General features: G+C 44.4%; 1 protein-coding gene across 1 annotated transcript; it reads right to left on the reverse strand.

Annotated features, from left to right (window-relative positions):
- Positions 1-4,545: 4,545 nt before the first annotated feature.
- LOC103706626 (exocyst complex component EXO70H1-like) lies at positions 4,546-6,841 on the reverse strand. Its single transcript, XM_008790779.4, has one exon. It carries the CDS (start codon positions 6,683-6,685, stop codon positions 4,724-4,726), a length of 1,962 nt encoding a protein of 653 aa, XP_008789001.1. The 5' UTR covers positions 6,686-6,841; the 3' UTR covers positions 4,546-4,723.
- Positions 6,842-14,251: the final 7,410 nt, after the last annotated feature.

Consider the following 14,251-nt stretch of genomic DNA (forward strand, 5'->3'; position numbering starts at 1 on the left):
TTGGCACTTCGGTGTAACCATGCCACTGGGTGATGTGGCCGTAGTCATGCGGTTGAGTTATTTTGAGTCTCAGATCGGGTTTACGGATTATCGTGTGGATTTTGGATTCATGAGTTTAGTTGCTTTTTATATGCATCACGACATGTTATATGACGACTTTATTGCATGATGTTGCCTACTGAGCTATTAGCTCACTCCTACTATTTACATTTTTGCAGGTGATGACATATGATTATGGAGATTACGGCATAGAGTGATCATGATGTAATTAGCTAGTAGATATGGACTTTCTTTTGACTTATGTATATATGGACATTTGATATGAAAACTGGAATTTATCTTTAATTAGTTATTGATGGTTGATCCGATCTATCCGCCTTGCGTGCCTGCGGGGTCCGCCCTGCAGGTGCGCGGCGTCTGCTCGCGCCCCGGGCCCCGGGTTCGGGGCGTGACAGCTGATTTTGGAAAACTCCTTCTTCTCCAGTCAAGATCCAGAGAAATTCGAAGAAGGATAATAATAGATGCATGCAGAACCCCTACGGAGGAGAAAGCAGCCTTTCAGATAGTGGAGAAGAAATCACAGTTCGAGAAGAGGCGATCATCAACCGTCTCGAGTGCCTGGTGGCACAAAACACATCGATCCACCCACATTCTCTCCAAGTTTTCCTAGCAAGCAAGTCGATCTCTGGTTTTCAGTTTCTTCTTCCAGCATAGCCACATGAAACATTTGATCTTGAGAGACACAGGGAGGTTCCAAAGAGAGGCATTTAACTCCCCGTTGTATTCGAAAATTGATGAGATACAGAGGAGGAAGTGTCTTTACCATGCATCTTCCAAACAAGCTGATGCTCTTCCTGTACATTAGTGCACTGCTCATGATGTATGGATCACTGTAATTTTAGATGCTTTTAGATGTGCCAGACATATGAACCAATTGAGGACTTTCTCTCTATAAATCACGAAAAACAAAATCAGTTTCTCCATGGCGTGGTGGTGCAGGCAGAAGATAAAGAAAAGAGGTCTCATCTGGATGGATTAGGTATGAAGGTCACCTACTTCTCCATGGCGTCCAGCCTTGTTTAGTGCTAGATGCTGGTGTCCAATGTCTAGCCAACGCCCATGAGCAGCGAGGTTCTCCAGTTGTGGAGACGATGAAAGCCAAACCAAAGCCACGGAGTTTTAGTACGCGAATTTGTTAGGTGGATCGAATCTACTAGCTCAGCTGTAAACCGGATAAAATAAAGAGAGACTTCGAGGAGGCCGGCCATCCTCGTCCTCCTCTTTCGCAAAGCAGCGGTGCTGCTGGTCATCATCTCCATCGAGGACAATAAGCTCGTCGGTGCCGTGGAAGGCATCATTGGGGGCGTCATCACAAAGGATGGCAGGATCGGATGAGGAATGGCCATCGTTGCCAACATCTACAGCCATGTTTGCCTTTCGGTAATCATGCACAATCAAGAAGACATTACAATTTTCCACCATCCAACTAATGTTGCATGGTAGAGAATTTTCATCCCCTCTATCCCTCATGTTGCTGGTAGACTGTCTCACTCAGAATTTCACGTGGTAGAGGAGCGGCTAGCCAAAAAAACGACTCTGTCTGCAACCATATTTGCCTTTTGGTATACATAAACAATCTGAAAGGCGTTACAATTTTCCACGATCCAACTAATGCCGTATACTCGTATGGTAGAGAATTTTCATCCCCTCTACCCCTCGTGGTGCTGCTGCTCCTCACCGCATGTTGCCTGCATCTAAAACATGTGGCTTAGGTATTCAAGTCCACGTGTTATCATGCACCACTAGAAGCCTTAAACTTTCATAGGGACTGTTTTGTTTATTTATTAAATATTGCATATTAACGTTACTTGCCCCTCCAGGGCCGGCCCGAGCCTTAGGCAACTGAGGCGGTCGCTTAAGGCTCCGGGCCAATGGAAGGCCCCCGGAAGGTGAAGAGAGAGAGAGAGGGAGGGAGGAAGGGAGGGAGGGACCGTGACCAAAAGGAAGCAAAGGCCCCATATAAAACGGGATGAGCTGGCTACGAGTCTTCCCCCTTGATGGAAGGGAGGTGGAGAGTTTCTTGGCCTGCAGAGGGGAAATTTAGGAAGTTGGGGACGGTAGTTTTGTTTTGGATGGAGAGAGAGAGAGAGAGGAGGGATTTGGTTGGCTTGATACACGCCTGAAGCCACTCTTACCTTTCATCCCTTCTCTTGTTTGGTTTTGGTCTTGGTTTTCCTTCCCTCACATTACTCCTGATCCAGCTGGGCCATCAGGAAGAAAGGGGGATTGGAAATGGACTTCTTGGAGGGTGGAGATTCTTTTAATTTTCTCCTCTCGGTTTCTTCTCCCCTCTTGGGTGGTAGAGAGAGAAGGAGGGAGGGGGTTGAATGGCTGCTGTGCTGTGATGTTGCGGTTGCTGCTTGGGTACTCACTTGAAGGGGAGATGGAGGGATGGGACTTTTATTAATTAGATGGAGTCAATTTCCCATAATGCCCCTACTTTCTCTTATAGAGAAGCTCCTGGACAAATTCTTTTCTTTACCTTGACCATGAAGTGCCATGGGATGACCTTTTCCTATTCCGCTCTTGCTTGACATGATAAACAAAATTGCCGAGCATTATCTCAGTTATTTAATCAGTTTTATGGCCCTTCTTTTAGGATAATTACTTTTCTGCATTTCCATTCAAAAATAATATTAAATTAAAAAGATTTCTGGCCTATCTTTGTTAGATTCATGTACTTTTGTTGAAATAGTGTACTTGATAGCTATCCATTTTCATATCATTTTTTTAATATTTTATATTTATTAAAAAAATTTATTATTAAAAAAAAGGCCTCATTCATTGGATTCGCCTTAGGCCCCTAAATGTATTGGGCCGCCCCTGTGCCCCTCTATGGCCCAATTTAAGATGTGATGTTTGCCATTTCGTTCTTTGACTTTTGTCGTCTGGCTTTTCTCCCATACGTTAGCTTTTGAGTTTCTGCACGTCCTTTAATTACTGTTTTCTCTTAAACTTCTCTCACTTTGGATTTCTCCTTATACCTTTCTATCATTCCTGTGAGGTTGCTTTGCCCTCCACTAAATACAATTATGAATCTATATAATAATTTTATCCTAGATTCACGACAAACCTGATCCACTTAATAATTTTTTCTCTACTTAATAATTTCTTCTCCACTAAGCATCCACGATATCCGTGTCTATACGAAAGATACGACCTGAAAAATAAAAGGGAGGAGTGCCTCTTTGATTGGAGAATTTTTTTTGTTTTTTTGGAACCATGGAGATTTTTTTTTTAATGATATCGAAAGATTAAAGCATGTCTTTGGATGATGAAGGTAACGCAAGATTTCAAGCAGGTGGTCCTTAACAAAGATTAGTGTGAGATCAACAACACCGGCTTCTTTATGGGGTTCACTATAACACCTTACACCAGCTTTATTTGTTATGGGGTTAACCATAATAAACCACTTAAATATTACAATTTAGTAAGCCTGCAAATCGTCACCTATTGTTTAAAAGTAATTCCTAGAAGATTCGAAGGGAAGAAAATTATTGGCAAAAATTCAACTTTTTCTAGAAAACGCAATTTCCCTCCATCCATTCGGTTCGGCTTGTGGAATATTTGTCTCTTCAAATACCTCTGAAAATGGAGAAGGAAAATCTAACATCTTTTTGAACAATAGAACTATCATTTATTTTCTTCGGAAAAATATATTGAAAAAATAATGATGTCGTAAGCTTCTTTTTTCTTTTTGTGTAATTAAATAGAATATCACTCATCAAGCAACAATAATCTTTTTCAATCTACTCAAGCAATTAACAAGCAAAATAATTAAGCAATCCACACATAAGAGTCAACACAATTTTTTTAATGCAAAAAATTTTTCGATATGAAAAAAAAACTGCGGGACCTCAGCCAACCAAAAACTTCTACTATTTAAAATAATAGAATTATAATAGATCATCTCTAGTTCAGCTGCACAAATATCAATGAGATTTATTCTTAACTTCCACGTCAAGAACATTTATCACCAATATGGCAAATTTCAACAATAAATAACAAAATAGAGGATGGATCTCACCTAGTTTTAATGCTTGAAATAATCAATAAAAAAGTTTTTTTAAAAATTCAAACCATCCAATCTATAGTTTTCAATGTCGAAAATGATATATTGAAATTTTAGTTACTTAACAACTTAGGTTTTTTTTTTCACTTTTTTTTTTCAGACCCGAGACTCCCAGATTTCTATGATTACCTCAGGGACTACCCCAACACCTTTTGACTGCCCTTCTCGTGTTCCAATCACTATCAGATTAGTTTTTTTTTTTTTAATTCTGGTATGAAGAATACCGTTCCTTTCGTCTTCCCCATCCAAACGTTCCCTCGCAATGAAGACAAAACTAAGTGCTTGAAATTTTCAGTGGAATCCATTAAATTACACGGTAGGATCTTTAAATTGGCGAGCCATATAAGCAGAATTAGAGAAAAAAGTCACAGAGATTCGTATATGGATATGGAGTGGATTAACTTTTAAATTTATGAACGAAAACGATGAGTTATTAAGCAATAATTCACAAGCTGCATGCACGTATAGTTAATTAACAATAACAAGATGCTAACAGGGGGGAAAAAAGACGAACAAATGAGTGGTCTGCAGAAAAGAGCACGCACGCAAGGATTAACGAGAACTGAGTACAGAACAGGGTAAAATGTGCTCTTATGCGGACCGCGACGACCACTTTGACCCACCGGAAACAGAGCCGGATCCGAGCCGGTAACCGGAATAAGACTCCGAGCCGGAGTCCGAACCATCCGAGCCAGAGAAGAGCTCCGACAAGCGGCTCCCCACGTCCTCCGGCGAGAACTTCACCACCGCCGAGTCGCCGAGCTCCGCCCGGCACTTGACGTAGAATCCCCGGTACGCCGGCACGATCATCCCCCGGACCACCGCCCTCACAACCTCCCTCATCCCAGCGTCCGCGACGACCCACTCCGCCTGGTTCCGGCAAGCCTTCTCGAGGCCCGCGTTGAACGCCCGCATCCGCTCCCGCATTTCAGCCGGCCCCACCTCCCCCGCCGGGATCGCCGCCGCCACCTTGCTCCAACCAAGCCGCTCGAAGTTGGAAGCGTACTGCCTTGCCTTCGCCGCGTGCCGCGTCGCCCACTCCTCGCCGAGAAGGTGACTAAGCCGACTCCCCCGAATCTTGTTCACTATGTACTGAAGATTGTTGGCGAGGAAGAGGTAGGATAGCGACACCTCCCGGTAGAGCCCTGCCTTGTCGTCAAGCTTGCAGAGGAGTACAAGAATAAGCCGTGCGAGCCGGACGGCGACCGGAGATCCGGGGTTCTCCTCGTAGTTGGAGGTGGAGGCGGCGGAGGATGGAGCTGGCGACGGCGGTGCCGACGCCTGCGACGTGTCGAAGAAAAAATCGGGAAGTGAGGACGGCATGTGAAGAGTGGAGTCTGCGAAGATGTCAGCAAGGGCGGCATCGTAGTCTGCAAGCAAGGCGACGAAGTTCATAGAGTAGCGGGTCAACGGATGGATCCCACCGCCGGGGATCGGCGATTTGGAAGTGTCCTTTTGCATCGCCACCTCGAAGTCGGCGATGGTGGCCCGGGCCGCGTCGGCGAGCTTGACAAGTGAATTCAGCGCCTGAGTCGGAACCGCCGCGGTGGATTCAAAAGAAAAGACGGGCTCGATCTCCGGCCAGAGCTCGGCGATTGCATCGTGGAGATCCAATATCCGGAACATCTTCTCCGGCGACCGCTTCGATTTTGCCACCAATTCGGGAAAGCTGAGGAATTGGACGGCGGCGTCTCTAGCGATGTCCGCGAAGCATGCCTCCCGGATGGAATCCGACCCGGCGAAGACGTGGTCCAAGAGTATCCGCTCGCCGGAGAAGAGCGTCTTCACGGCTACCCGGGATGCAGCGAGCCAGGTTCGGATTTTGGAGTCGAGCGACTCCCAGTCCATCTTCTGGATTTGGGAGGGGCTGAGCTTCTCGAAGCCTAGGCGGTAGAGGCACTCGTCGATGATGGACTTGCGGAGGATCTTGTAGATCCGGAAGCATTCCTTGCCGTACCCGGCCGACATCATGGTCTCCGCAATTGCATGGAGGTCCGCCATGGCGATGGCCGCGGCACGCTCAACCTCGCCGATGGACTCCCCGGCGGCACGGATGTCATCCTCCGATGACCCGCCGACATCGTCTTCGGCGTCGGAGACGCTGGAGCGCGACGACCGAGCGGAGACGGACTCCGGGTCGAGGCGGTCGCGGTTGGCGGAGAGGATCTGGTCGAACTCTTTCTCGAGGCGGCGCATGGCGGCTTGCATCAGCGTCTGGGCACGGACCAGCGCATCCGATCCCGACACCAGGTTCCCCTTGTCGGATGCGAAATCGAGCATGGCGCGCTGGAGGTCGGAGACGGCCAGGAGGAAGCGGTGGGCCTCGGCCCGGTCCTGGTAGAAGAGGGAGGTGATCTTGGCGAAGGAGGAGGCGTTCGGGTCCCACTTGGTGATGATGGCCTCCACGGCCGTCACCTTGTCCTCCATCATGGTGGCGGCGGAGCTCTGCTGCTGCCGCCGGTGAGGAGAAGGCGGAGCAAGGGATCGGCCATCATGATGACGGGAGGGGAAGGAGTAGGAGGGGAGGAGGCTCCTAAGCCCTTTTCTCGGCATCCTCGGTAGCTAATCGAAGAAGCAAAGCGGTCACCTGAGAGAGAGAGAGAGAGAGAGAGAGAGAGGCGAACGAGCCAGAAGCCGACGGGTTTCTGCAGGCTCCGCAGGTTACAAAGTTCGTTAAGACTCCAAGAACGGTGGAGCTGTATTTATAAACACACACAGATATTAAGGGACACCGCCAAAGAGAGGAGCTAAAAAAAATTATATGTTGGAGAGGCGCCGTACAACGGAAAAAATGACGTGGTGAGGGACGTAATATAATGTGTACAGGGCCCATTTAGTCGCGCATCATCTTACACGCAGAATCTTCCGGATATCTTTTTTCAAATTTATTTTTTACAACGGCTCACACTGTTTTAAAGCTGAGTGCTGCCAACAGAGTCCACCAACATGTGATGGCATATATAAGAGTCCGAGGGCGGCTACAAAACACGTTTAAAGACCTCTTTTGAGTAAGGAGCGGTAAATAAATTTTTGTTAGTTCGGAGCAGCTGGAACTCCACATGTGCTTGCGGAGCCCCTCCGTTAGTATTTTTCACCTAAAAATTTTCACCTTCAAGTTTTTTCAAAGTCAACTTCGACGGATGCGTCCTGCAGAGCGGTAGGCAGGACGGGACAGGCTTCGTGATCAGGGATCCTGATTCCAGGGTGATTCGGCTGGGGGCTGCCACTTGTCTGATACATCGGGGCCAGGGACGGAGCTGAGAGCGGCCTGGTCTAGTTTGTGTTATGTTCGGCATGCCTTGCAGAGGATAGACGTTCTCCTAAAGGGTAACTCGATGACAGTGATTGGGTGGATTCTGCAGGTTTCAGGTGGGGTCGGCGACTATCATCCGTTTTTGAGAGATATTCGGGCTATGGCTCATGATGGATTGGTGCTCCAAGCGAAACACGTGTTTAAAGAGGCCAATGGGGCGGCGGATTGACTAGCATCTTTTATTGCTAGCCATTCAGGGGACCACTTATGAGAGGGTGAGACGGAGCTACCTACGACTCTCCATAATGTGCTGCCTTTTGATTTTCTTAGCTGTATGCGTATACGTTATGTATGATACTTCCATTTCAGCAAAAAGAAAATGACTCAGTCTGCAGTTTTGTTTGCCATCCGATATATATGAGTAGCCTAAAATGAGTCACAGACTTTTACTATTCTGCGAATATGTTTGAGCAATGAGTGGCCATCATTCAAATGCCCTGCCATACGATTTCTGCACCATAAAATTTTACACATAACATCATTTGCCTAAAAAATGAAGCCGTGGTGGCTATCCTGGGACCTACGCGCATCATCTATCAAATTTTCTACATGGTTAAACGTGTTGCTCTCGTTGTGGAGAGAGTAGGCATATGAGGCAATTTGATCTGTTGGCGTTCTTGACCTGAAGAAGCCGGACCCAGCGAAGAATGTTCAGGGCGGCTTGACGAGAAGAGTTGCACCGGCGATCGAGCACTTCCACGCAGACGCAGTCAACGGTAGAAATATTGTGTGGAGAGAAGACAGCCGAATTCATGTTGGGAAGTGGTGGCGGCGGCGGCCGGAGAGCACGATGCCGCCGGCGTAGCGGACAAAGTCACAGGTTGGTTTTGCGGTCTTCGGCTCGCGCCGTCGCAGCGTTTCGTTTGGCTTCTCTCCTTTTTGTTGCTTCTGGAGGCTTAATATTGGTTGGCTAAAACGGGCGAAAGCAGCAGATACAAACGGCAGCCAAGCTCTATTTCACGTACAGCCCATTCTGTCATTGCTGTAGTTGGTCCCGGATACAAATGAAAAAATATCATGAGATGACTCTTGCTAACTTGACGTAGATGCATACCAAGTATCATGACATGTGTAATTATTTCATGTTATAAACTAGATTGTATCTCGAGATATATTGAATAGTATTTGCAATGGGTAAAATTGGTTTTCTTGCTGAATAAAATCATGTTATTCAAAAGATGGGACTTTGAAACGATGCTATGCAAGAAACCGGCTCAGCCATTTCTCTTTGGACTCGGTGCAACTTTGGAAACGATACGGCTTGTTCTTATTCAACTAGATTGCATCAACAGCCTACACTAAGACTAAGGAAGCGCAATAAAGTTAGCCACTATGACCTGCAACCAAACGACTCTCGCCTATTGGATGAGTGTAGAATTGGCTCGGCCATGTGAGTGGAGAATTGCATGTGCGTGACAGGCTGGTTATATTTGTCGATGAGTGAAAAGAATTTTTCATCATTGGAATATTTTTCCTACGAAGTTGATATCTAACTATCTGATGTTTGAAAAAATAACTTCTGCATAATTGGTGGACTATGAAAAAGTGGCATTCTAGAATAGTTCATATTTGGTTAACCATCTATTTTTCTAAAAAAATTATGTAAAATACCTGTTATGCTCTTAATAAAAAAAAATTTGCTTCATTCTATCAAAAAGATATTTTTTGAAAAAAAAATAATTCTTAATCGATGAAAATTGAATTTTTCTATATCCCACATGAATTTTTAAAAATTTTATTTTTATGAGAAAAACCATATTTCTATTTTTTTTAAAAAAAAAGTCTAACTAAATATATATAAATCTTGCCTTATTCTAACAAAAAGATATTTTTTGAAAAAAAAATAATTCTCAATCAATGAAAATTAGATTTTTCTAAATTTTACATGAATTTTTAAAAATCTTATTTTTTTTGGGAAAACTATATTTATTTTTTTAAAAAAAACTCCAACTAAATATAAGGTATTTCATTACTTTCCTATCCTTTTTTTTTTTTTTTTTTTTTTCCCCCTCTCTTTCTACCGACCAAATGAGCCCAAAGTTTCCATCCACAGAATAGTGCGCTCATGGCAGGCTCGCACGCGTTGGCCACGTGGTAGATCCATGCCCATAAGCTCGATCCCGGCGTCCCTTGTACGCACCCACTTAGCAGCGGCGAACGTGACTTTAGAAACGTGCCTGCGGTGGGTCAACAAGTCAATGGTGACCCGGTCAAAATGAAGGGATGAAGAGGGGTTGAGCCATGCACTGTCCTTTCTTGGCGTCTCCGACCAGGGCTCTTAGCTGCCAGTCCTAAATGCAGACAAATTTTGAGTCTAATAAACCGTTCATGATCTTGTGTGAAAAATTTTTAGAGAAGAGCTGACCACTTGAACTTAGGTTTTAGAGATATCTTCCCTTGTGAATGCCCTCTGCTTCCGATTCTCTCCGTCTCCCTTCTCTTGCCGAGCGTGTTTGGTGCGTAAAAATTTGTTTGTATTAGAACTACTAAGTTCTCCTTCAAAACCTTGCAGTCAATGTTTGAAACAAAAAAATGCCTGTATGAATCTTCATATATAAAAGAGAAAAAATAGTACGACCGAATTAGATAAACTTGCAGTGCCATCAACAAGATTATAACATATAAGGTAAATCAAAACCATCAGCCATGTCTAGCCGTTCTATGGTGGAATTTAGAGGATGAAGGTTGGTCTCTGGACAGATGAACCTATATTTCTTAGCCATGCGTTTTCCCACGGTACTCCGTTATAATCCATAGGTTTCTTCGCAAGGTGGGTGGTTGCATGAGGTTTCGTCAGTAACGTCGCAACGGGTTCTTGTTGCCGCTATTGATTAGGTCGGCCACGAAAGCAATGTGGATTGTGACACACTTTGAAAGACTCGCTTGCGTGCGTGAGAGCCCATGACACATGAAAGAACAAGCCATTCCTATCAAATGAATTGATGGATGAAGAAATAAAGAAATCATAGAAATGATGACAGTGATGGAGGGCAAAATGGATCGCCCTGCTTAAGGTAGAGGATCATCCCACAACACTGACCGAGCAAAACTATAACTCTGCTCAGAACCGGCCCGATCTTAGACTCCGCCGAAAGCTCAGTTGACCTCGGCCGGATCTCTCCGCTACTACGACCTCCCGTAACATCTAATGCCTGTAATGACGTCTCGAGCCCGAGCTCGGAACGCTCTGCTGAGTCAGTTGCGAGCCAAAGAGATTCTTCGACCGTGGAACTATTCGCCGACGTACTCCGATCGAGCTTGGAGTGCCCTCACGTTCGCCGATACGCTCCGACCGAGCTTGGGGCGCCCTTATATTCGCCGACGTGCCCCGACCGAGCTCGGAGCGCCTTTTATATTCGCCGCTACGCCTCGACCCGAGCTCGAGATGCCCTCAATATTCGACAACGCGCCCCAACCCTTGAGCTCGGGGCGTCCTACCGAGCAAAACCTTGGAATCAGGGAAGCTAGGCCGACCTCAGCACCCGCCAAAACGACCTCGCCGAATGCACGATGCGACCCCTCATCGAGCTTGGCTTCGCCCACGACCACATCCACGTGCGTGCCCACGCCTGCCTACGTGGCTGTACATTACAACATCACCGCACCATGCTTTGCTTGTTAGCCAACGACAGTCAAGGATGACGCCATGCTGCTCCAGCTATACCCCGTCACACCTATCGACGCCTTACCGTTCACAGGAACAGCTTACGCCATTTGTCTGAAACCCATCTCCTCCCATGATGAGGACGGGCCATACCTCCGCTACCTGGACACCTTTCCAAGAACTATATATAGCCCCATCAGATAACACTACGGAAACTTTTTGGACCAATTAAGATCCATCCTAACTTGAGCATCAGAGGGCCTCACCGAAATCACCGGTGAGGCTTTGTGTAAGTACACCGTCGCATAGGAGGTGGCTCATTTTCTTCCTCAACATTCCGACAGCTTCCTCGACTCTCCCGGCGTGGTCACTCTTGGGCCAAATTTGAACCACAACAGACAACATCGCTAATATTGTGTCCATGCAATGTTCCGGGGATTCCATACATGCATGAAGAGCTGTCGATGCTTTATGGATTGTGAGAATCTTTGCAAGGCTCGCTACCATGCATTAGAGTCCATAATATGTGTGCTAGAGGAATAAGAAGTATACGGTCACATCTTCGACAAGAAGCGGTCATAAAGGGCTAAGGCGTGCAAGTGGAGGATTTACCATGCTTACGTATAAGAGAACAGATCGAGCCATGCCTATCAAATAAATAAATAGATAAACAAATAAAAGAATCATTGTTATCGTAACTAATTATATTGTTTTGATGTAATATTATGTGGATATATAAAGAGCTTTTGTAAGAGCAATACTTGACAGCCGACATGTCAACCAATATTTTGCTTTCATTGTAAGAGCTGTTCTAATTTGGCTGGTGAAATTATTTCATTTACTTGCATAATGTGAATACATCTAAAAAAGTCAGTAAATAACAAATTTTCAAGCGCTTTAAGTATCTCTCTTTCACCAATCTACAAAAGTCTCCTAAAATGATATGTCATAAATAAAGCTATCCAACTTTTCTGTAGGCATATTTGGCCTGAAAGGCGACGTCTCCTCCTACCAACTTTTTTCTCTATGGATCCAAGTCTAATCATCTCATGATGGCACAAGAAAGACTTATTTGAGTGGCAGCGATGGAGCACTTGTATTTGAGTGATGTCGATGGCTTCCCAGTTGCATCCAACTGCGGCCGTGGAAAGCAACTTTTGAGGACCACGAGAGGCATAAAAACCATTCTTCCGCGAGGAAGCCAATGGCATGGAAGGGAGGTGAGCCCCCACTTAGGAGCCTCCGAGCCCCAGGATAGTCTCATGGTCCAAAACTCTCGGTTATTAAGTGTGCCAAGCTTTTCTACAAGGATTTGGAAGTTTGTCATCCCATATACATCCGTAGCCTAATAAGTGTGACAAAGGAAAGATCAGTCTACCACCAGTATAAGACAGCATGCCATACTTTATTTTTCAATTTTGTAAGATATATTCATACTAGTATAGCATTGTCTTTCAAATCTATCAAAAAAAGAAAAAAAAAGAAAAAAAAAAGCCAATTTGGATTCTCTTTTGGTGAGCTCTTGGCCCCAACTATTACATCGTTATCTAACGCAATTATCAAAATGTAACAAGAACACAAGCAAGACTACCTTGACATATCTTAATAAAGAGGATGGTGTTTCCTTCTGCATAGTCCATGTATCTGTCCTAACGATTTAATTAGCTAGCTGTAATTAGGGACTGTCTTCTGTTTTCTTGCTTGCCAGCCATAGACTTAGTAAAATATAAAGCATGTTTACTCATCATACTGCTATCTTATTCCACTGTTTTTTTTTTGAAAAAAGAAAAGAAAAGAAGGGGCAAGAATGCTGCATATAGCTCCATTCAAAGTCTCTACTGCTTAATCAGTCAAAGATTCAGATGCAAGCATTGCAAGGAGAGTGGATCTATAGCCCTTATGATTAAGTGACACTATTTTTTCTTATACGGTAACTTTGACGGCATCCTTTGGAATAATTGTGACTGAAGAAAGAATCATGTGCACGATCACAGAAGATTTTTATGGAAAAATTGAAAGTTGACTGCTCAAATGAATGTTATGAACCTTTGGCAACCAGGTTTAGATCCTTTGCAAGCGAGATAGGGCTGTATATTTTGCTCGAAAGAAGGGTTCACTTTTCTCCGCACGAATCCACTGTTGGATCCTGCGATGGTTGCTTCGAGGTCTGCGCAGATGGACAAATCAACCTAAAATTTCATGGAAGGACAGGGAGTTCCGTATATATACACACATATATAAATACATACATACATACATACGTATATAGTTACACACACGCACACACACACAAACACACACATATATACATACATATATGTTTATTTATTTATTAAAGAGAAAACAAAGAATCCTACCTGTGTTGGTTCTTAGGATATCCTGGACCGATCTATTTAGCTGGAGCGAACCTGTTGGCTTCATCAATGCTTTGTAGGCATCTGATATAGGATCATCTTTTAGGCTGCAGAAATGCAAAATGATCATGCATACTATGACATACGAAAAAGATCTTCCAATGAGAGTGTTTCAGTTGAAGTTGACAAGGGAAGGGATGAAGTCAAATAAGATTTTGGTTACTTAAGGGAGGCAGCAGCTGCATATTATCCAATAAAACTAGGATAATTAGTTCCACTGAAATGTGGTTTTATGTATCCTAGAAAAAGCCATGCTAATTAATGGAACCTGGGCTCCCAATCTCTCAAAATTCTTAACCTTTGGATATCTCTTTCTTCAATCTTTTCTGATGCATGGAGAAGATAAGTGTGGATTACCTGCTCTACAATCTAACTCCAACTTAATTTTACTTTTTACAGATAATCAAGTCTGTTCGTACCTAAATCCTTATCTCTCTAACAAAACAAATCGTTATGCATGTCTTCATGAGAGGCCTCTAAGTCACTGTCATCAAACTTATTCTAAATTTGTCAGCTCCATGAAGGTTGCTTATAAGCATTGATTTACGAAGATGTTTGCAACATCACCAAGAAATCTTAGAATTTCTTATAGCTCGAAACATGAATAGCTGGAGGAAAAAGAGTCATGATATCGTTTATCCAAGTTCAGTCTTTTCCATTTCAAGCCCCATTAATGCTTCTCCAAAAATCAATGCTGTAGCCATCAATGCATGAACTCTCAAAGAAGAGGGTGGCCTCTTTGTGCAGGGTCATCATGTAGAACTTGGGGAATGCTCTGGTGTTGATTG

This window comes from Phoenix dactylifera, chromosome 13 (genome assembly GCF_009389715.1).
Source record: "Phoenix dactylifera cultivar Barhee BC4 chromosome 13, palm_55x_up_171113_PBpolish2nd_filt_p, whole genome shotgun sequence".
In the NCBI taxonomy this organism is placed as follows: domain Eukaryota; kingdom Viridiplantae; phylum Streptophyta; class Magnoliopsida; order Arecales; family Arecaceae; genus Phoenix; species Phoenix dactylifera.